The sequence below is a fragment of the Malaclemys terrapin genome, chromosome 8 (genome assembly GCF_027887155.1).
Source record: "Malaclemys terrapin pileata isolate rMalTer1 chromosome 8, rMalTer1.hap1, whole genome shotgun sequence".
NCBI lineage: Eukaryota > Metazoa > Chordata > Testudines > Emydidae > Malaclemys > Malaclemys terrapin.
The window spans coordinates 101,616,811-101,635,603 of record NC_071512.1 but is presented as its reverse complement, the minus strand read 5'-3'; the positions used below and the strand labels follow the sequence as shown (position 1 = coordinate 101,635,603).

At 42.0% G+C, this 18,793-nt stretch overlaps 1 protein-coding gene across 1 annotated transcript in view; it reads right to left on the bottom strand.

Annotated features, from left to right (window-relative positions):
• The window catches only part of AGBL4 (AGBL carboxypeptidase 4), a 1,388,984-nt gene that overhangs the window by 1,291,719 nt on the left and 78,472 nt on the right, over positions 1-18,793 (bottom strand). The window contains exon 3 of the mRNA XM_054036605.1: positions 15,973-16,097. Coding sequence (XP_053892580.1) covers positions 15,973-16,097 — 125 coding nt within the window. The remainder of the gene's footprint in view (positions 1-15,972; positions 16,098-18,793) is intronic.

Below are 18,793 nucleotides of genomic sequence, written 5' to 3'. Positions count from 1 at the left end.
TACATTGTTTATCAGATTGATATTTATGTTCCCTAAAGCCACTCTCTGTAATCAAGTTCTTATTTTTAATATATTCAAATATGTTGATGAAACTGCCTAAGCTATTGGTTTTGTTGGGATTATTTACCAGGTCTATGTGCATATCTCTAATAAACTCTCCAAATTCCATTTTTCAGCCTCTTAATCTACCAAATGAAGTGCGTGGATAGGCAATGTAGATAGGTCTCCATACCCACGTGTTATTCTGTTAATGTTGTTATATGCTTTTCAAGAAATTTATCATTAACAACAAAACAATGTAAGTCAATGTGACAGATCATAACAAAAGTGGCAGTGAAAAAAAATTATTAATATCAGTCCACTGAAGGGGTAAATAAAATATCCCAGAAAAGACAGGGGCAGTTGCAGGCCCATTCTCTGTATCTTAGGACAGCCACATGGGAGACTAGTCCAGTTGCATTGTACAAGGGATGATGAGGATCTGGTGTGTCCAGGAATAGGCACTTGTGCTAAAATGATTCACTTGTGCTCCAGTCAGATTTGTAAAGCAGGATGGTGCTAGCCACAAGAGGATTAATAAAGTTATGTGCAAATAATTCAGCAATGAATAAATTAAGCCAAACTTTGATATGACTGTATGTTTGATGGAATAGACTACATAAAATATATTTCAAGCTGGTTATTAAATACTGTTGGATGAAAAAGCTAGAGTTCAAATGTGAAACTTTCAGAATTAAACTCCTTAATAGAAAAGGATACACTATCCAATTTATAAAGCTTGTTAAATGTAATGTGCCCTTTCATACACACACACTTGCGCACGCACACACACTTAGCAGTCTTTTAAAATGAAGCTCTGGTAGGAATATTAATTTTATAAAGCACTTTGATACTAGTGATTTGAATTACTAATAATGTGAAGAATCCCTTCCTTTGGATGGGGAAGAATAATATGAAAAAAGTAAATACAATCAAATGCATACTGACATACAAAGGTGCCAGCTCCCCACCACATCTAAGACAGTAGCAACCGCAGAGAGGCATTTATGGCTCTCTGATACAGGGCTAACTAGCTCCAGTATACATTAGAACAGAAGGGGTCTCACTCTAATTTACACTCTTGGCACCATTGGCCTCAGGTCCCTGACAACAATGAAGGTTTGGGCATACTGCCCTCAAACTACTTTGATTTGCTTCCTTCTCCCCCTTTCTCTGGAGGTGCAAAGGCAGCTGGTGTAGGAGAGAAAGCTACACCAGTGGAGAATTCCCACAAAGGGAAGTTCTCAGCTGGGAATCTCTGGAAGATTTAAGGACAGTACAACATGGCTTTGGCAGGCCACAGAATCCAGTCCAAATAGTAGAAAAAACGGTAGTAACCTTTCTATAACTGTTCTTCTTCAAGATGTGTTGGGTTGCTCATGTCCATTCCAATGTAGGTGTGCATGCGCCACATGCATTGCCACTGGAAAGTTTTTCCCTTAGTGGTATCTGTTAGGTTGGCTCTGGTGCACTCTGGAGTTGTGCCTTCAGGGCAAGGTATATAGGAACCTGCCACCCCCTCAGTTCCTTCTTGCCGGCAACTCCAACAGAGGGGTGGGAGGGCAGGTTTTGGAATGGACATGAGCAACACATCTTGAAGGACAACAGTTACAGAAAGGTTAGTAACCACTTTTCTTCTTCGAGTGCTTGCTCATGTCCATTCCAATGTACATACTCTCTAGCAGTTGTCCAGGTGGGAGGTTTGGAGTCTACTGACATGCTGATTGCAGCCCTACTTGGCCAAAGCTCACATCATCTCTACCTTGTTGGGCGATGGAGCAGTGTGATGCGAACATGTGAACCGACGACCAGATTGCGGCTCTACAGGTATCCTGGATTGGAACTTGCACTAAGAGCACCACTGATGAGACTCGTAGAGTGGCCTGTCAAACAAGGAACTGGGACCCTTGCTAGGTCATAACACATGCAGATACAGAATGAGATCCATGGTGAGATTCTCTGGGCCGAGACTGGATGGCCTTTCATAGAATCATAGAAGATTAGGTTTGGAAGAGACCTCAGGAGGTCATCTAGTCAAACCCCCTGCTCAAAGCAGGACCAACCCCAACTAAATCCTCCTGTCACACTATACTTGCCCCCCCATGGGGACCACTGGGTAAGCAGTTTAGCATTGTATGCGCTTGCATATGTAGTAAAGTGGATTGTGGGAAGGGTTAAAGGTGTGAATGTGGAGTAAAAGGTTCCTTTGCAGGTTACAAGAGGCCGTAGAGGGAGGAAGGGAGAAGGGAATGAATTAACTCAACACTCCAGCTAGGTCTGAAAATAGAACGCTAACTCCAGCCCAAGGCCACGGCACACAATTGACTCTCAGCTGCTTGCCAAGAAAGACGGGGCCTGAATTCCAACCCCGACCAGCCATAAGAACAAAACAGTAAACTAATCAAAACTGCAACAAATTGCAAAAATGCTAGCGAGACAATGAAGGCCACAAGGGGGAAAACAACCGTTTTGCGTCCCTGAAGCCGGCGTGTCTTGGGAAAGTTAAGGAAGCCACGAAAGGCCGGTTTAAACCGGTACAAAGAGCACAGGGGACAGAGATCCCTAAACAAAACACCCCCCAAAAACCCCAGGATTTAAAACCCTCTTAAGAGCTAAAGCAAATTGGAGATCAACAGCAGACCCTAGATAGCCTGTGCACAGGACAGAACTCTCGTCTTACCCTTCCCCCTCTTCTTCTGACATTACACCCAGGCTTGGCCAGCCTCGGGTTGTGCGTGTGTGAGTATGAAAGCAGGTTAGGGCTCAGGCACTAATGCTTTTTTTTTTCTCCTGAGTGACATGAGGAGCACCCAGCGCTCACCACTGTTATTTTATTAATAAAGCTTTAAAATTTAGTCACTTGCTGTGCTCTTTCATCTCCTCCCCTAACAATCCTGCGGCCTCAGCCTAATCACACTGGTCTACAATTTTTGAGAAGTCGTCTGCTTCAGAGATAAAATGTGCTATTTATTATGTATTTTGATGTGCTGAATTCAAATATGACAATTAAAAGAACTGATTGGCTACTGATTCAGTTCACCTTGTGTTATGAGGTGTGGTTCAGAGGAGGAGGATGGGAGAAAATGTGGGTCCTGTGACATTGATGGTTCAGGACCAGAAGTTTCATCCTCTTCCTCTTCCTCATCTGACTCAAGGGAGAATGATTCTGGTGCATCAGGAACCGGCAGTCCTTCTCCGTGGGGTACTGAGCGTATAGCTGATGGAATGTTTGGATAATGCACAGTCCACTTTTTCTTCTTTGACACACCTTTCCCAACTGGAGGCACCACGCAGAAGTAACAATTGCTGGTATGATCTGTTGGCTCTCTCCAAATCATTGGCACTGCAAAAGGCAAAGATTTCCTTTTCCTGTTCAACCACTGGCGAAGATTTGTTGCACAAGTGTTGCAGCATATGTGTGGGGCCCACCTCTTGTCCTGATCTCCAATTTTGGAGCCAAAATAAAGGTGATAGGCTTTCTTAACCATAGTGGTTATACTGCGCTTTTGTGATGCAAAAGTCACTTCACCACAAACATAGCAGAAGTTATCTGCACTGTTCACACAAGTACGAGGCATCTCTGCTCACTTTGGCTAAACAGAAATGTGTCCCTTTGCAAAATCAAACACTGACAAATAAGAGAGCACAACACTGTATGATTTCTAGAGCTGATATAGGGCAATTTGTTCAGCAGAGTGATGAAAGCTTCGTTTTGATTGCATCATCCATGACTTCTAGGAATAACATGATGCAATTCATATCATGTATGACGCAATACCAGCTTCAGATTGCATCATTCATTGTTTTGCCTAAAAAGCAAGTCCTGTCCAAACCCAGTCATAGATTTATTCATAGATCCAGTCAAAGATGTATTTTAGTCAGTTCTGGTTTAAATTGAGATCCCTTCCCTTTATAACTCACTTATCCTCCGCCATTCCCAAGTCAAGGGTCATATATACTGACCCAATAGCATATCTTGAAAACTAGAGGCAATCAACAATTTTAAGCATCATTTTCGTTCTCAGTGACCCAGAATTAGTAAAGTTTGACTACATTTATTTCAGAAGCATTTTGGCTGTAGAGCAGTGTCCCCTGACGCCTCAGGCAGATTGCTAACATAAATCTGTCACAGTTTTGGTGGAGAATTGTGGAGTGGGGGGCCCTGCGGAGTGCCCAACTGATCTGTCCTTGGTATTTCATGTTTGCTCTGTCTGGCATGGTTGGGATTTCATGTTGAAGATTTTATGCTTAAAGGTGTGCCCCACCCTCAGTCGTAGCATGATTGAGAACCGGAGGGAGGTTTAGCATTCCTCTCTCCACCCTGGTCGGGGGGGGAAGGGTGCAGGTGGATCTACCCCTGGCCATATAAGTGCCGGGCAACAGGAGAAAAACTTAAAAATCCTCACTCCAAGCAACAACAACAAAAAAATCCTAGGTGCATACACCCTCAGCCATAGCTGAGTATAAAAAAAAAAAAAAAAAAAACTTAGGGTTTCTCACTGTGCCAAGGAAGGGCTTTCTATTTGGTGTATGGACCCTCAGTGGTAGTAAACCGAATAATACGGAGGGTGGCTTAGTGCCCCTCCCTCTGGCCCAGGGGGAGTGAACATTATAAGCCCCGCTGCCAGCATGGACAACATGAAATCTCAAGTAATTAAAAAAACCTTAAGAGCGGTACTAACGGATTGTAATAACATGTTAAAAAAACAAAAGGGTACAATTGCGGACTCGCAATGGGCAATGGCATCAAAGATGGGTTCAAGGCTGGACACACAGGCATTAGGGGGCGTGGAGACAGAAGTCCAGCTGCCCGGCCTGGTGGGGTCCTGGGAGGCTGCTGAACTGGATGCCCGTGCTGCAGGAGAGGCAGCAAAAAGGAACTGAACTCTGTTGCCTCTTTCAAAGGGGGGTGAGGACCTCTCCCGGTTGGAGAGGGCTCTCACCAAAGTAGAATACAATCCCTGGAGTTCCGTGGCGGAGCTTCAGAGAGGCATGCATACTTGACAGGATTTACTAGACTTGTATGCTGAATATAAAAAGCAGAAGGGTAAAAACCTAGGGGCAGCTGTGGGATTAATATAAACTGCGGTGGCCATGTGGTATCAAATGTTGTCGGAACAAAACAAAAAAAGTTGGGGAGAAGGGAAGAGGTGTGTACCCAACAGCTAGTAAAAATTAAGCAACTAAAAGCGCAGATTACTAACCAGGCAGCAACCCAAGCCTACACCCAACCTGGGTGAATACAGCTGTGGCTGCCACAAAACTCTATAAAAAAAAATCTTCTACTGGTACAGCACACCCCAAATTATCAGCTCTGACCGAGGCTTTTGTAAAAAATGTTCTTAAGTCCCTGCTTGCGGCCCTAAATATCAAACAACAAATTCACATCAGTTATCAGCCACAAAGCAGTGGCACTGTAAAAAGGCAAAACCAAAATCTTAAAAACGCCCTCCATAAAATGTGCTCAATCTCGGGAATGGATTGGCCCCGAAAGCTGCCTCCTATTTTAACAGCTTTATGCAATTCTAAGCACCTAGGTACCAAATACACCCCCTACCACATCCTTTTTGGTCGTCCCATAATGTGGGGTAATTTGTAAAAATAAAAATAAAAATTACTTGTCAATTCACCAAACGGTCGGTATATCGCTCAGCTGGGGAAAAAAGCTCTGTAAAACTCGCAAAGCCATAAAGGCCCCTTTAAATTAAAAAAAGGCCAAATGCAAAAAAATCGTCGTTAAAAACGTCCAAAAATGGCAAATTAAAAACAAGATAATGTTGCAAAAACTAAAAAAAGCAGCCCACACCCTAAATGTTAAGTGGGTGGGTCCGTACTCCATTGTAAACTGCATCTCCCCGGTAGTGTACCAGCTTCAGTTACCCGATAAACTAAAATGGGTGCATGCCAATCAACTCAAAACATATGTTTCTCTCTAGGTGTCTGGTTATGGCGTCGTGGGCCTTGGTTGCGAACCAACCACCTGCCTGGACCATCCAGGTTTCCATCTGCCCATAAAATTATCTAAATAATTACAATTATAAAAAAATACTTCCAAAGGTTCTCCATGATTCAAGCTGCCAATGGGGCCCAAGCCACAGTATGGCGCAAGGCTTAAAAAAAAAAAAAAAAGCGCCTTAAAGACAATGCATAGTCCCACCATAGGGCCACAGCAAAATATCTGGTGGGTGGCCCCGAACCTCCCTTAAATCCCCCAAAAAACAAACCCTATTCCTCATGTGGTGGCCTAAAGCAAAATAAAAGGCCCTTTGCCAAGCAATAGGAGTCCCAAATCCCTAAACGCAATATTGTTGTTGCAACCTCCTAAACCAGGCAAACAACATCCATAACAAAAGCCAAAAGGGGCTGTAACAAACCAACTAATAATTTTGGTCCATGCCTCAGTTTCCCCAATAGGAGTATTCGTGTTGTTCTCTTTCTCTTTTGTTTTGTTAACAAAATAGGCAGTAATAGCAAAAGCCCCAAAACACCTTAAACAAAAGTGGTAAAACTGCTCGTGCTGCTTCAAGTCTGCAAAATTCGTCAAAATAAAACATACAATGTATGTATAGTGGCACATACCTATAAAAATCCTTGGGTTTCCAATGTTTGTGGCCTCCCTTGTTAATTCTACCACAGTTCAAAGTTAGCCATGATAAAAAAAAAAGGTCAATCATCCATTGGCAGGGGGGTAATTGTGGCACGTCAACATAAAAAAATGTTCTCAGGGTGTGTGAGGATGACACAATCATCAGCATTCTGAAGATCGGTAATGGACGCCCTGAAGACTTTAGATTTCAAGCGGAGACGTCAAAGATTAAAGAGCCACCCATCCATTCTATATTGAATGTCAACTCCATTGGAGAGGTGATCTTTAATGAGGACGAAAATGACTGCTAAATAGATGGAAAACAGGGTTAGGGCAATAACGCATCTTTGCTTAACCCCAGTTTTGATGATGAAAGGTTCCGTCTCAAGGCCATTACAGAGAAATGTGGCAGTCATCTGATCATAGAGAAGCCTTAGGACCTTAATAAATTTTGGAGGGCAGCCAAATCTGGCCAGCACCTTTCACAAGACTTCGCAATTGACAGAGTCAAAGGCCTTTGTCACATCGATGAAAGCCATGTTCAGGTCCTGATTTTGCTCGCGAGTCTTTTCATGGATTTGGTGGGCAACGAAGATCATGTCAGTTGTCCTGCGGGATGGTCTAAAACCACACTGAGATTCTGGCAGTATTGCCTCAGCAAGGAGAATAGAGGATACAGGCTGAATCTTCCCTGCTGTAGCTAGCAAGGCAATGCCTCGATAGTTTCCACACTCCGACATATCTCCTTTCTTAAAGATTGTAACAATGTTAGTGTTTCTCAAGTCTTCTGGAATCTTCTCATTACACCAGATATGAAGAAAAAGGTTTGTGGAGCTTCCTTGCCGTTTCTTCACCTCCAAACTTGTAGACTTCAGCTGGTATGCCATCTGGCCCTGCTGCCTTGTTGTTCTTAGTTTGCATAATGAGTTGTGTTACTTCAAGGATAGGGGGGGAAAAGAGGGTGAGCAAGGAGGGGTGGGGGGGTCAGCAAGAAATTCTCTTTTATGTCGTTGAGGTATAGATTCAATAGTGGCATCAGAGACAGTTGACGGTTCAGGAGTAACTCAAAATGCTCCTTCCATCTGGCTTTGCTGTCCTTAAAATACATTGACCCGTCTTGGGCTCGGTGTGATGTGGGTCCATGGGAGCATGGACCGTAAATGGCCCTTATTGCCTGAAAGCAACTCCTCATGTCATGTTTATCAGCATAAATCTCAATCTCCTTGGCCTTTTCTCAACACCGCTTATTTTTGATGTCACGGATTTTCCTTTGGGCTTCAGCCTTGAGTTGCTCGTATGACTCTTTCTTCTGCTGGTGTGATGACATTTTGCCACATGCGATGAGCTTCTCTTTTCTGGTCAAGCAGGGCCTGAATCTCAGCATCATTCTTATCAAACCAATCTTGGTGATGGCGGGTGATATAGCCAATGGACTCAACACATGCCAAGAGAATGGCAGTCTTTAATCGCTTCCAGAAATGTTCGTTATCATCATCAGCTGTAGGCATAGTGTCAAACTTCTCTTGGAGACACTGCTGAAGTTTCTCCTGAGTCACTATATCTTAAAGGGACTTGATGTTGAATTTCTTTTGTACTGATTTTGCCTGCTTGTGATACCTTGAGGCAATCTGGAAATTCATGATTGATCTAACAAGGCGATGGTCTGTCCAACAATCATCGGTTCCATGCATGGCCTTCGTGATGAAGACATCCTTCCGATCTCGAGCTCTAACAATAACATAGTCAAGAATGTGCCAATGCCTGGAGTGAGGGTGTCTCCCGGTAGTCTTATACTTCTCACTTTGTCTAAAGAGGGTGTTCATGATGATCAGGCCACATTCTAGGAATTTGCTCAAGAGGAGGATGCCATTGGAGTTAGTCTTTCCTACTCCTTCTTTTCCTGATAGTGCCATTCCAGAGATCTGACTCCTGCCTGACTCTAGTGTTAAAATCTGAGAATGATCTTGTCCTCCTTGGGAATGTTGGTCAAGACTCTGCCAAGATCTGTATAGAATTGTTCCTTGATATCCTTGATAGAATCAAGTGTTGGGGCATACACACTGATAACAGCAGCATCCTCTCCCTGGTGATCTAGTGCTTAGGATTCGGCGCTTTCACCGCCATGGCCTGGGTTCGATTCCTGGTCAGGGAACAGAGCTCTTCAATTTTAAGGCAACTATCATATGGGTCACTCACCAGCATCGGTTTGTGGCATGCCGTACACAGTTTGACACCCTGGGACAGAGGCATACCCCAATGGCCAGAGCGGGCTAGCCCTGCAAGGTGAGGAACATGACTAACTACACTACACTACTTAACTATGTTAACTTAATTCTAATAGTAACTATTTACAATTTATTTTACAGAGAAGTCCACTGAGAAGCAACACTTGTGAAACGCAATGAGACAAGCAACGTTTCAGCAACCATCACAGGCAGTAAGAAGGAACTGAGGGGGTGGTGGGGTGACAAGACCCTATATACCATGCCATGAGGATGCAACTCCAGGGGGCCCCAAAGTTGACCCAACAGTTACCACTGAGGGAAAAACTTTCCAACAGCGGTGCGCGCAGTGTGCACATACTTACATTGGAATGGACATGAGCAAGCACTTGAAGAACTATTTTTTTCCTGCAGATATAACTAATTACACTGCACTCTCCAAAGTCAAGAGAATAAATGAATATTGTTAAAAATCAGACATTAATGATTTTTTTAAATTACAAAAAAGATTACAGAAAGGCTAAGGATCCACCAGTACTAGCTCCCTGCATTCATAACAAATTGATCATGTGCCCACCTATCCTATAAATGGTCCCTGTTTCATATTCTGACGGATGGTGAGCCAGCCATCTCTCTCTATACGTATACTGTATTTCATAAAGCGACTGAAAGAGCATGCTGAGAAGAAATTCTTCCTGATGCAACATTTGGGTCTTGAGCTGACTTTCATAGAATTAATGGAAAGAATCGCAGTGTCATAAATGAGAGCTGTATTGGACATCTGATCAATTTTAACCCTGTGTTAGTTAATAAAAGTGACTATAGGCTAGCATCTAATGCCATTTATACCATCAAACACTATTAGCACCTGTCTAGTCTTTTCCTCTGGCCCAGTAAGGTGTATTGTATCAGTACTTCTGGGGGCACATAATTCCAAATACTAATTTCTTACTCTCTGATGGGGAAAAAAGCTCTTCCAGATAATGGTAATTTTATGTCTTGTGTACAAAGATCATCCTATAATCAGGGCCATAATTTGGAGGAACTGTTGCCCTATTTCTGCAGAACGATGTGAACAGAAAACTTGCAGGGAAATGCTTTGCAGTTTCCAAGCTATTTTTTTTTTTGCAGCAGGTTTGTTTGTTTGTTTGTTTGTTTTTAAATTAGATACGACACTTATGATCATCAGAGATGAGCCAAGATAGTAAGGAAAACTTTGGGTGCTTACAAGAGTTCATGGTATCTGCAGGGCCACTGATATAAGCCAAAGAAGATGACACCCACTGACATTTCAAACATACTATTCTGCAATGGGGGAATTTTCATAAATTTTTGAAACTCTTCCACATCAAGAACAGATATTCATGGAATGATTTCACAGCATTGGCAAACACCTATGGGTTAATTCTCCTTTCTAATCCCAGTGAAAATACTGCTTTTGAATATGGATTTCTCATCATGGAACAATTATTCAGAGTATCCACATGTGCAGCAGTTATTTTGGGGACTCCCATGGCTACTCCCCCCCCCCCCCCGATAGTAGATAATGTTTTCACCCCCTATCGCTTCTCGGCTCTCTATGAGCTGAGGGGTGAAAACATTATCTACTATCAGAGGGATAGCCGCGTTAGTCTGGATCCGTAAAAAGTGACAAAGAGTCCTGTGGCACCTTATAGACCGGGGTCGGCAACATTCAGCACGCGGCTTGCCAGGGTAAGCACCCGGGCGGGCCGGGCCAGTTTTATTTACCTGCTGACACGGTAGGTTCGGCCGATCGCGGCCCCCACTGGCCGCGGTTCACCGTCCCGGACCAATGGGGGCAGCGGAAGCCGCGGCCAGCACATCGCTCGCCCCCGCTGCTTCTTGCCGCCCCCATTGGCCCGGGACGGCGAACCGCGGCCAGTGGGTGCCGCGATCGTCTGAACCTGCCACGTCAGCAGGTAAATAAAACTGGCCTGGCCCACCAGGGTGCTTACCCTGGCGAGCCACGTGCCGAATGTTGCCGACCCCGTTATAGACCAACATCTGATGTAGTGGATATTCACCCACGAAAGTTTATGCTCTAATACATCTGTTAGTCTATAAGGTGCCACAGGACTCTTTGTCGCTCTGTGTAATATGTATGTAATGTGACCACAGTTTATTACACTTATCATAACCCTCTTGCTGTTATCTTGTACTCCTCTGTCTGCTTGTTGTATTCAACTGTTATCTGTCATCATATTCTTAGATAGTCAAGACAGGTTCCATTGTGCATTACATTACCTAGCACAATGAGAATCAATTCTCTGATTGCAGTCTCTGGGTGCTAGCACAATACAAATAATAATTTTCAACTGTAAAAATCTTCCAATTCACATGTAACAGAATAATTTGTTAATTTATAAAATATACATTTAACTTCTTTGTTCCATTTCTCAGGTGGATACACATTTCTTGCTGATGCTTTCAAAGACAAGCCATTTTAGAAGTGAGCCTGGATCTGATGCAATAAGTACATTACTGATACATACTTAAAATATAATCTGGGTGTTACACTTGATCCAATTTGAGGTTCCATAGAGAAAAAAAATTAGTAAAATTATGGATGATGTTGTGAATGCCACAGCTGAAATTAATGGGAAACAAACCTGGCCCAGTAAAGAATGTTATCTAGAAATAGTCAGCAGCCTTTGACACATATAATTAGAGAAATTGGAGGCTTTGCCCATGGGACCATGTGTTCCACAGCAAATCCCATTTCCTTCATTCTCTTTCATCGTTATTGTAAGTGTAATCATTGCATGATTATAGTCCTTATGCATAACATATCCATTTATTTTTGTACTTTCCAATATTGACGTTAATTGAATTCACTTGAGCAAATGTGTAAAGAAATTCACTGTTCAGATCTTATCACTGATAGAGGACCGCCTGATCTAGGAGTCTGAAACCGTACACTGAAGACCAAAAAGGTCAAATTCTAGATCATATAAATGTTAGCTGCCTTTGCACATGCCAGTTCTTTATTCACATAAATATAACCTTTTAACTATTTTTTTCATTATTCTTGGTTAAAAATGAATAAAAATCAAGTCGACAATATAAAACAAATAATGTACAAAATCAAAGTTGAGGTGAGAAAGTAGAGCTTATTACATAGCCTTCAAGCAAAACAAAATATTGAAATCTCAGAAATATTAACAAGCCAATAAAATATACTTATCATAAAAATATACCAAGAATAATTAGGGCTAGTGCTCTGACTGCCATGAAAGAGATCTGTGTTCAATTTTCTTTCCTGGGACTGGGAGAAATCAGCCCTGTCACATGGCCATCACACAACATATACATAATGGGAGGAAGGAAGCTATAATTTTGAAAGAGACCGATGGGTAACAGTAGACAGCAAATTAGGCACAAGTTTCCATAGTGATGTAGCAGGAAAAGGTGACCATTGCAGTTTTGGGCTGTATATTCTGAGGCATCAAGGAACAGGGAGTCTACAGTCCTTTCTCTAGGTAGTGGAAATATCATCATACTTGGAATACTCCATTCAGCTCTGGGCTCCACATTACCAAAGACATACTGAGGAAGTCCAAAGAAGAGGGATAAAAAATTCAGAGAGCTGGAAGGATTCACTTATGATGAAAAACCAAGGCTGAATATCAGGGAACACCTCTTGTCGGAGAGATCAGAGGCTATGTCTATGTCTCTAGACATTAATGGTGGAAGCCTCATCATTTGAGACACTTTAAATAGGATTGTACAAAAAAAATAGAAAATGTACTCCAGGGAACAATCCTACATTGACAATGAGATGGACTGATAACCTAATAGGTTTCTCTTTTCCATCTTCTATGATTCCATTCACCATCCTCAGTATTATGAATGTAGGGGGGGAAGCAGCATACTGTTAAAACTAAATTATTGTCTGATGCTAGAGCAGAAGAAACAAAACAAAAAAGTGTATAGCACAACCAAAGGTTCCTAATGCTTGTATGACTGTTGTCTTTGTACCATGGTATCTTATTACTTTAACTCTCTTTCAAGTTGTTTTACCTTTTTTAATCACTTGTCCCTGTTGTGTGTCAATGAGCAGTAGTTTGGTGCAACAGGAGAAAAACAGGATTGATGAATTGTGAGAAACAGTCAGATAATGAAAGATTGTGTCTTGTTTTCTCATGGTAGTCTTGAAATGCAATTAATTTCTTTGTGAACAGGGACTTCACACAGTACATGATATCAGACAAGTCTGAAGAGGTTTTAATAACAAGCAAACAAAGGGCCTGAAAAAATAATGTCTAGTGAACAGACTTTCAAGTCCAAGTAAACTAAGTGATTCAAATCAAGAATTTAAAGAACCTTAAAATAAAGAAGACCAACCTTAAATAGTCAAGACACTCCATCAGATTTCCTCCCTAACTGGCTGAAACCTGATCAACAATATTTAAATGTGTAGATTTGCTTTCCTCTCACACGTTCTTTGTACTGAATCAGTAATAAATGTAATGTCACATAAGAATATTTAATGCTAGGACTAAACTGAGAATTACTTTTAGACAGAAGTATTGGGATGCTTACTTTCCATAGATTTTTACAAATATATTGTTTAAAAAACTAGTTTGTGTGTTCTATGATACACTGAACCATATGTTCTTTGCTTTTCTCATTTCCTAATAAAACAAAAGAAAATAATCAAAAAGCACAAACCAGGTTATACAGTATGTTTGATGTACCAATTTTTAAACATTCATTTAATATAGCTGGGCTGCAAAGACTAATACTGCTTATGTCCCCTAGTACGAAGCTCTAAATAAGGTTCCAGACTAGATTACATTCATGCAGGTCTCATTTTAACGGAAATTGGAGAGATGAAAAAAGATTATAGGAAGACACATTATAAAAACAGACCTCACAAGTCAAACTTAATAGTGAAACCATTCTCTTTCATGTAGACAACTGTGAAAACAAATATCCTGTAAGCTCTAGATATATATATTGTATCTTTCCACCAGATCTCTCTGCCTCCTTGAGACAGATTCCCATTCATCTCATGACTATATAATTTGATCATAGTTGACTAAGGCACAGCAGGGAGAAAGGGCTGATAAAGTATCAGGCTCCAGGAAGTCAGATAAACAATTTCATGATTTCTAGTTGTAACAAGGATGGGATAGTGGTGAATATAAAAGATACTACCCCAATAAGAATACAAATATCAAGCTTGTGCAAATGTTTTCCTTCTCTGACTAAATAAACTACTTTCCATTAACTGAAAATTACGCTGATTATGATAAATTCCTTGAGACAGAATGTCAGGATAAAACACAAAGAATGGCACATGACAAGTGGAATGAAAGCTTTGTAGATTTGTCAATATAAAAGTTGGTATTTTTTTTTAATTTAACGCAACTGATAAAGTGAAGATTAAGAAGTTAGTTTTTTGTATTAAACACTTTTAATGAAAAAGAACATTTCTAACATCTAACTTATTTCATGCTTAGAGACCAGCTCCTTTTTTTCTATGGTTCATTCCTGCATAATACTTTTCACTTTCTAAAAGGTGCTAAAACAATATCTACTTGTAACTCTACCTTGCTGTCCCAACTGTGCTGCTGGCTTGAGTCCCAATAGTTGACTGATTATAACTATGTTCATTCTGTTTTGGATTCTTTTTCAAGTACTATACAAGTATTGTTTACTTTGTATATATGTTAACAAAATAATATTTTGATAGAGTGTTTGGAGGGCGAGGTGGCCTTGTGGTTAGTGCACCTGACCTCCAACCCCTTGTCTTGCTGTCAGAGAGGGCAGTAACAATGGCTGGCTCCTGCCCCCAGGCCAACAGTGTTTGGGTCTCCCACTGTGTCTGGGCCTTTGCTCTTAAGTGGGGCATGGTAGGGGAACCCTAGGCCTTCCCTCTCTACTGGGACTAATTTTGCCATTCTGGGCTACTTCCTATATATGTGCTCCTTCAGTTTGGGGGTATGGTCCCTATAGTTAGGACCCTTCCAAATTCACAGCCGTGAAAAATGTGTCAGACTGTGACATCAGCCCACCCCCGTGAAATCTAGCTATTGGAGGGGAGGGAGAGAGGCAGGGCTGGGGGTGCCCCAGCTGGGGGCTTCTACCATGCACTGAGCTCCAGCTGATAGCCCTGTCCTGGCTAGGGAGGGACAGGACTTCCTCTTCCCCTGCACAGCTGCTCTTGGGAGGAGATCAGACCCAACTCTGGGTACTTCCCCTGGCCGTAGGAAGCTCTGCGACCACGCTGCAGAAGTGAGAGTGTCCCTGAAGCCAGGGAGGTACCCAGAGGTGGGCCTGATCTCCTCTCCCCCCTCCCCTCTTCCACCCCCACTCCAAGTGCAGCCATGCAGGGGAAGAGGAAGTCCTGTCCCTCCCCCCAACCTGGCCGGGACTAGCAGCTAGGAGCCCCTGGCTGGGGTGCTCCCAGCAGCACAGGGGAGATCAGACCCACATCCCCATCTGGGAACTTCTCCCAGCTGCAGGAAGGCAGTGCAGAAGCGAGGGTGACCATCCTGCAAACCCCTTACAACAACTTTATGACAGCTCCCACATGATCCCCTTTTGGGTCAGGACCCCCATGATTACAACACCATGAAATTTCAAATATAAACATCTTAAAATGTGAAATTGACCAAAATAAACCATGCATTTGGTGGGGCCCTAACTAAATAGTCAATAGCATCACAAACAAAGTTCTAATGAGCAGGGCCCTCCAAGACAAGCTGTTTCTCAAACTGGGTTGTGGTTGGAGAAGGCACTGCTTGGGAGCCTTACCCACTATCTTGTCCCCTCTCAGGCTCCACCTTCTGACTGGCTTCCTGGAGAAGTATTCTTCTCTTTTACAGTCTGTTCATTACTCCTTGCCCGACCTCCTGAATTCATTTTAACCTGCTCCTTCAGCTGCAGTGGGCTGGGCAGGCCTCTAGGGGTGGGGCTACCTGGGCCCAATATTGCCTTTTAACTCCTGCAGGCCCACTCTGGGGTTTGCATAAACAATCACAAACATATATTAGTTATTATTGTACTGTGGCAATTTTTATACTCTGGCTAGTGTATTGGTATCTCTCTCCAACTTAAGTAATTGTGAACTAATCATACTATTTAACTTGAACTTACCTGTGACTCTTTCACATTTTCAACAGTGAAGTTGAACCAAACTCGAAAGCGTGGGTTACAGGTATCCGGCCTAATGAACAGGTCATACTCAAACTCTGTGATATGATCCACACGTCCAAGGTTACCTGCCAGAGGATTATGAAATGCAACAGTTTAACAAACGGCTGATAAACCCTAGCCCAACAACTACACAGAGTGGTATTTAAAATGCATGACTATGACTGGCTAAAACCAGTCACATGATTATAAGGTTAATTAGCACTATAACACAGTTCAGAACTTTTTTCAAGCAAATGTCTTTATTAAACTCATGAAGAAAAATACACAAACAGGCCAAGCACATTTAAATAAGTCAATACAGAAAAAAAAAAAAAAAAAAAAAAAAAAAACACCAATAAGGACTTTTTAATTCACTCCTAATGAATTTTTGTCCTCTTTGACCTTTGATTCTTTCTGTGAATGTTGTCCCATCATCCCTTCTGTTACTCAAAATCCCCTCTTTGCTTACACAATCTCTTTGCCACTCCCACTCCCTGCTTATAGGGATTTCTTTCTTCCGTGTGCTGCTAATGTTTAGGAATACCTACTTAAAAACAGTGCCAAAAATTCTATTGCTCCCCCTATTGGCTGATTTTCAGGACTTCCCTGTTTTCCTACAGATGCTCAAGGCCCTCTCTCCTAAAACATGAGGCTATGGGGTTTAGCTTGGGCCCCTCCTGGTTAGTTTTGTGATATAATATTGAAAAATACAGTCAGAAACTACTTTGCTCCCTCTGGTACTTTCCAGTATAAAATGAAAGCAAGCAACAAATCAGGCCATAGTGGAGAAAGGAGTGGAGTTCAGTGCTGGAGAAATTTGGAAAAGTGCTTTTAAATGGTTAAACTGGCTTTTTTCTTTTGAAGTGCTGCAGTGAGTTTCAAAGACACATGGCTTGTCTGTCTACCTAATTTATACCCTACAAAATGAAAGGCGTTATGTTTTTACTGTTCACACCCATCTAATCAAATTTTGTATTTAATAAAATAAGCCCACACCTTTGCTCTCAAAGCTGATGTAAAATGTTAATTATGAAAGTATTGCTACATGTTTGGACCCATTCTTTTATTAATTCAGATATCGTTTCAGATATTTGGGGCAAGATTACCAAATCCTTATTCACACAGAGTCAAAACTTCCTCTTCAGGCAGTCCCATTTAAGGCAGTGGGATGATTTGTGGAGTAAAGTGCTGCTTAACATTAGTAATGGTATTAAAATCTGGTTTACGGTTTGTTTTTGGGGGGAGGGGATAATTTGTATTTTGGAAACCAAAAGATATTTCAGCTGTGTACTTCATCGATGTACTTATAGACCCTTCTGCATAATCTTGAGTTGGTGCTGTTGCGGACTTCAATTGCACAATGAACATTTTTATCTTCCATATCTGGAAACTTTCTCCCTTTCCTGCTTGCCCAATCCAGACTTTTTACAGCAAAATTATCTTAGCTGAATCTCATTTTACAGACAAGCCTAAATGATAAATCCAAAATATAAATATAAAGAATTTGGAATATATTTTGTAACTATGAGATCTGACAAATACAAATAACTTAATCCACCTGACTTTTGGTTAATTCCCTTGCCCATCCCTTGTCTGCATGCTGTCTTCCCTAGGCCCTGATTCTGCCACTGTTACTCATGTTGAGTAGTACCTTAATGTCACTGGAACTATTCATGAAGTAAGCCACTACTCACTGTTAATAGAATTGGCAAAATCAGGGCCCTATACTATAAACTCTTCAGTACAAGAAGACAAAGCCCTTTCATTTGCCTTAAGTCACAATGCGTATTTGTAACTATAGAAATGGTAATAATATTCTGCATTGTTTCACATATGTAACTCCTATTAGTATCAATGGTAATGGTTTGGAATGAATGGTCTGCAGCACGGATTGGAGAAGAGAATTTCCGCTGCATTGATTTAAAAAACAAAAGGTACAGCAGCTAGTAAATTCTGTAGCGGAAATCCAAAGATCATAAAAATGGATTGTACTGTATAATGCAGATCAGGAACACAAGAGATTACTGAGAGAATAAATATTCTATAGAAGTCAAAAATATTCAAAGCAAAATGATACCTTGATTTCTGACCTATTGCCTATTTCAGTTTCCATTTCAACATCAGATTGCTAATTAATCTGAACTCAAAGTGCCAGACCCTGAGCCCACGTTTCCATGCAACACAGTGACAGAGCAGAAATGCTGTAAAGATCCCTGGTGTTAAGGAAACCCCTGCTGGTGCAAAATGGGTGTGATGGGACCATTACAAACCAATGTTATCTAGAGCAATGGTTCTCAACCAGGGGTCCAGGGCCCCCTTGGGGGCCACGAGCAGGTTTCAGGGGGTCCGCCATGCAGGGCTGGCATTAGACTTGTTGGGGCTAACGGCAGAAAACCGAAGTCCCGCTGCATGGGGCTGAAGCCTGGTGATCCAAGCCTTGCCACCTGGGGCTGAAGCCGAAGCCTGAGCAAATTAGTTTCGCAGGGTCCCCTGTGGCATCGGGCCCTGGGCAGCTGCCCTGCTTGCTACCCCCCTAATGTTGGCCCTGGCTCTTATATGCAGAACAACAGTAGTTGTGGGCCGTGGAGTTTTCATAGCATGTTGGGGGTCCTCAGAAAGAAAAAGCTTGAGAACCCCTGATCTAGAGCAATCTATCTACCTAGGCATTACTAATTTATACTCCTGGGGAAGTTTTATGCCACTGTGCATGTGCAGAATGTATGTCCCCTGCAGATTTCTTTGCTTCCCTTCAGAAAAATGATGGGGAAGCAAAGGGAAGCCA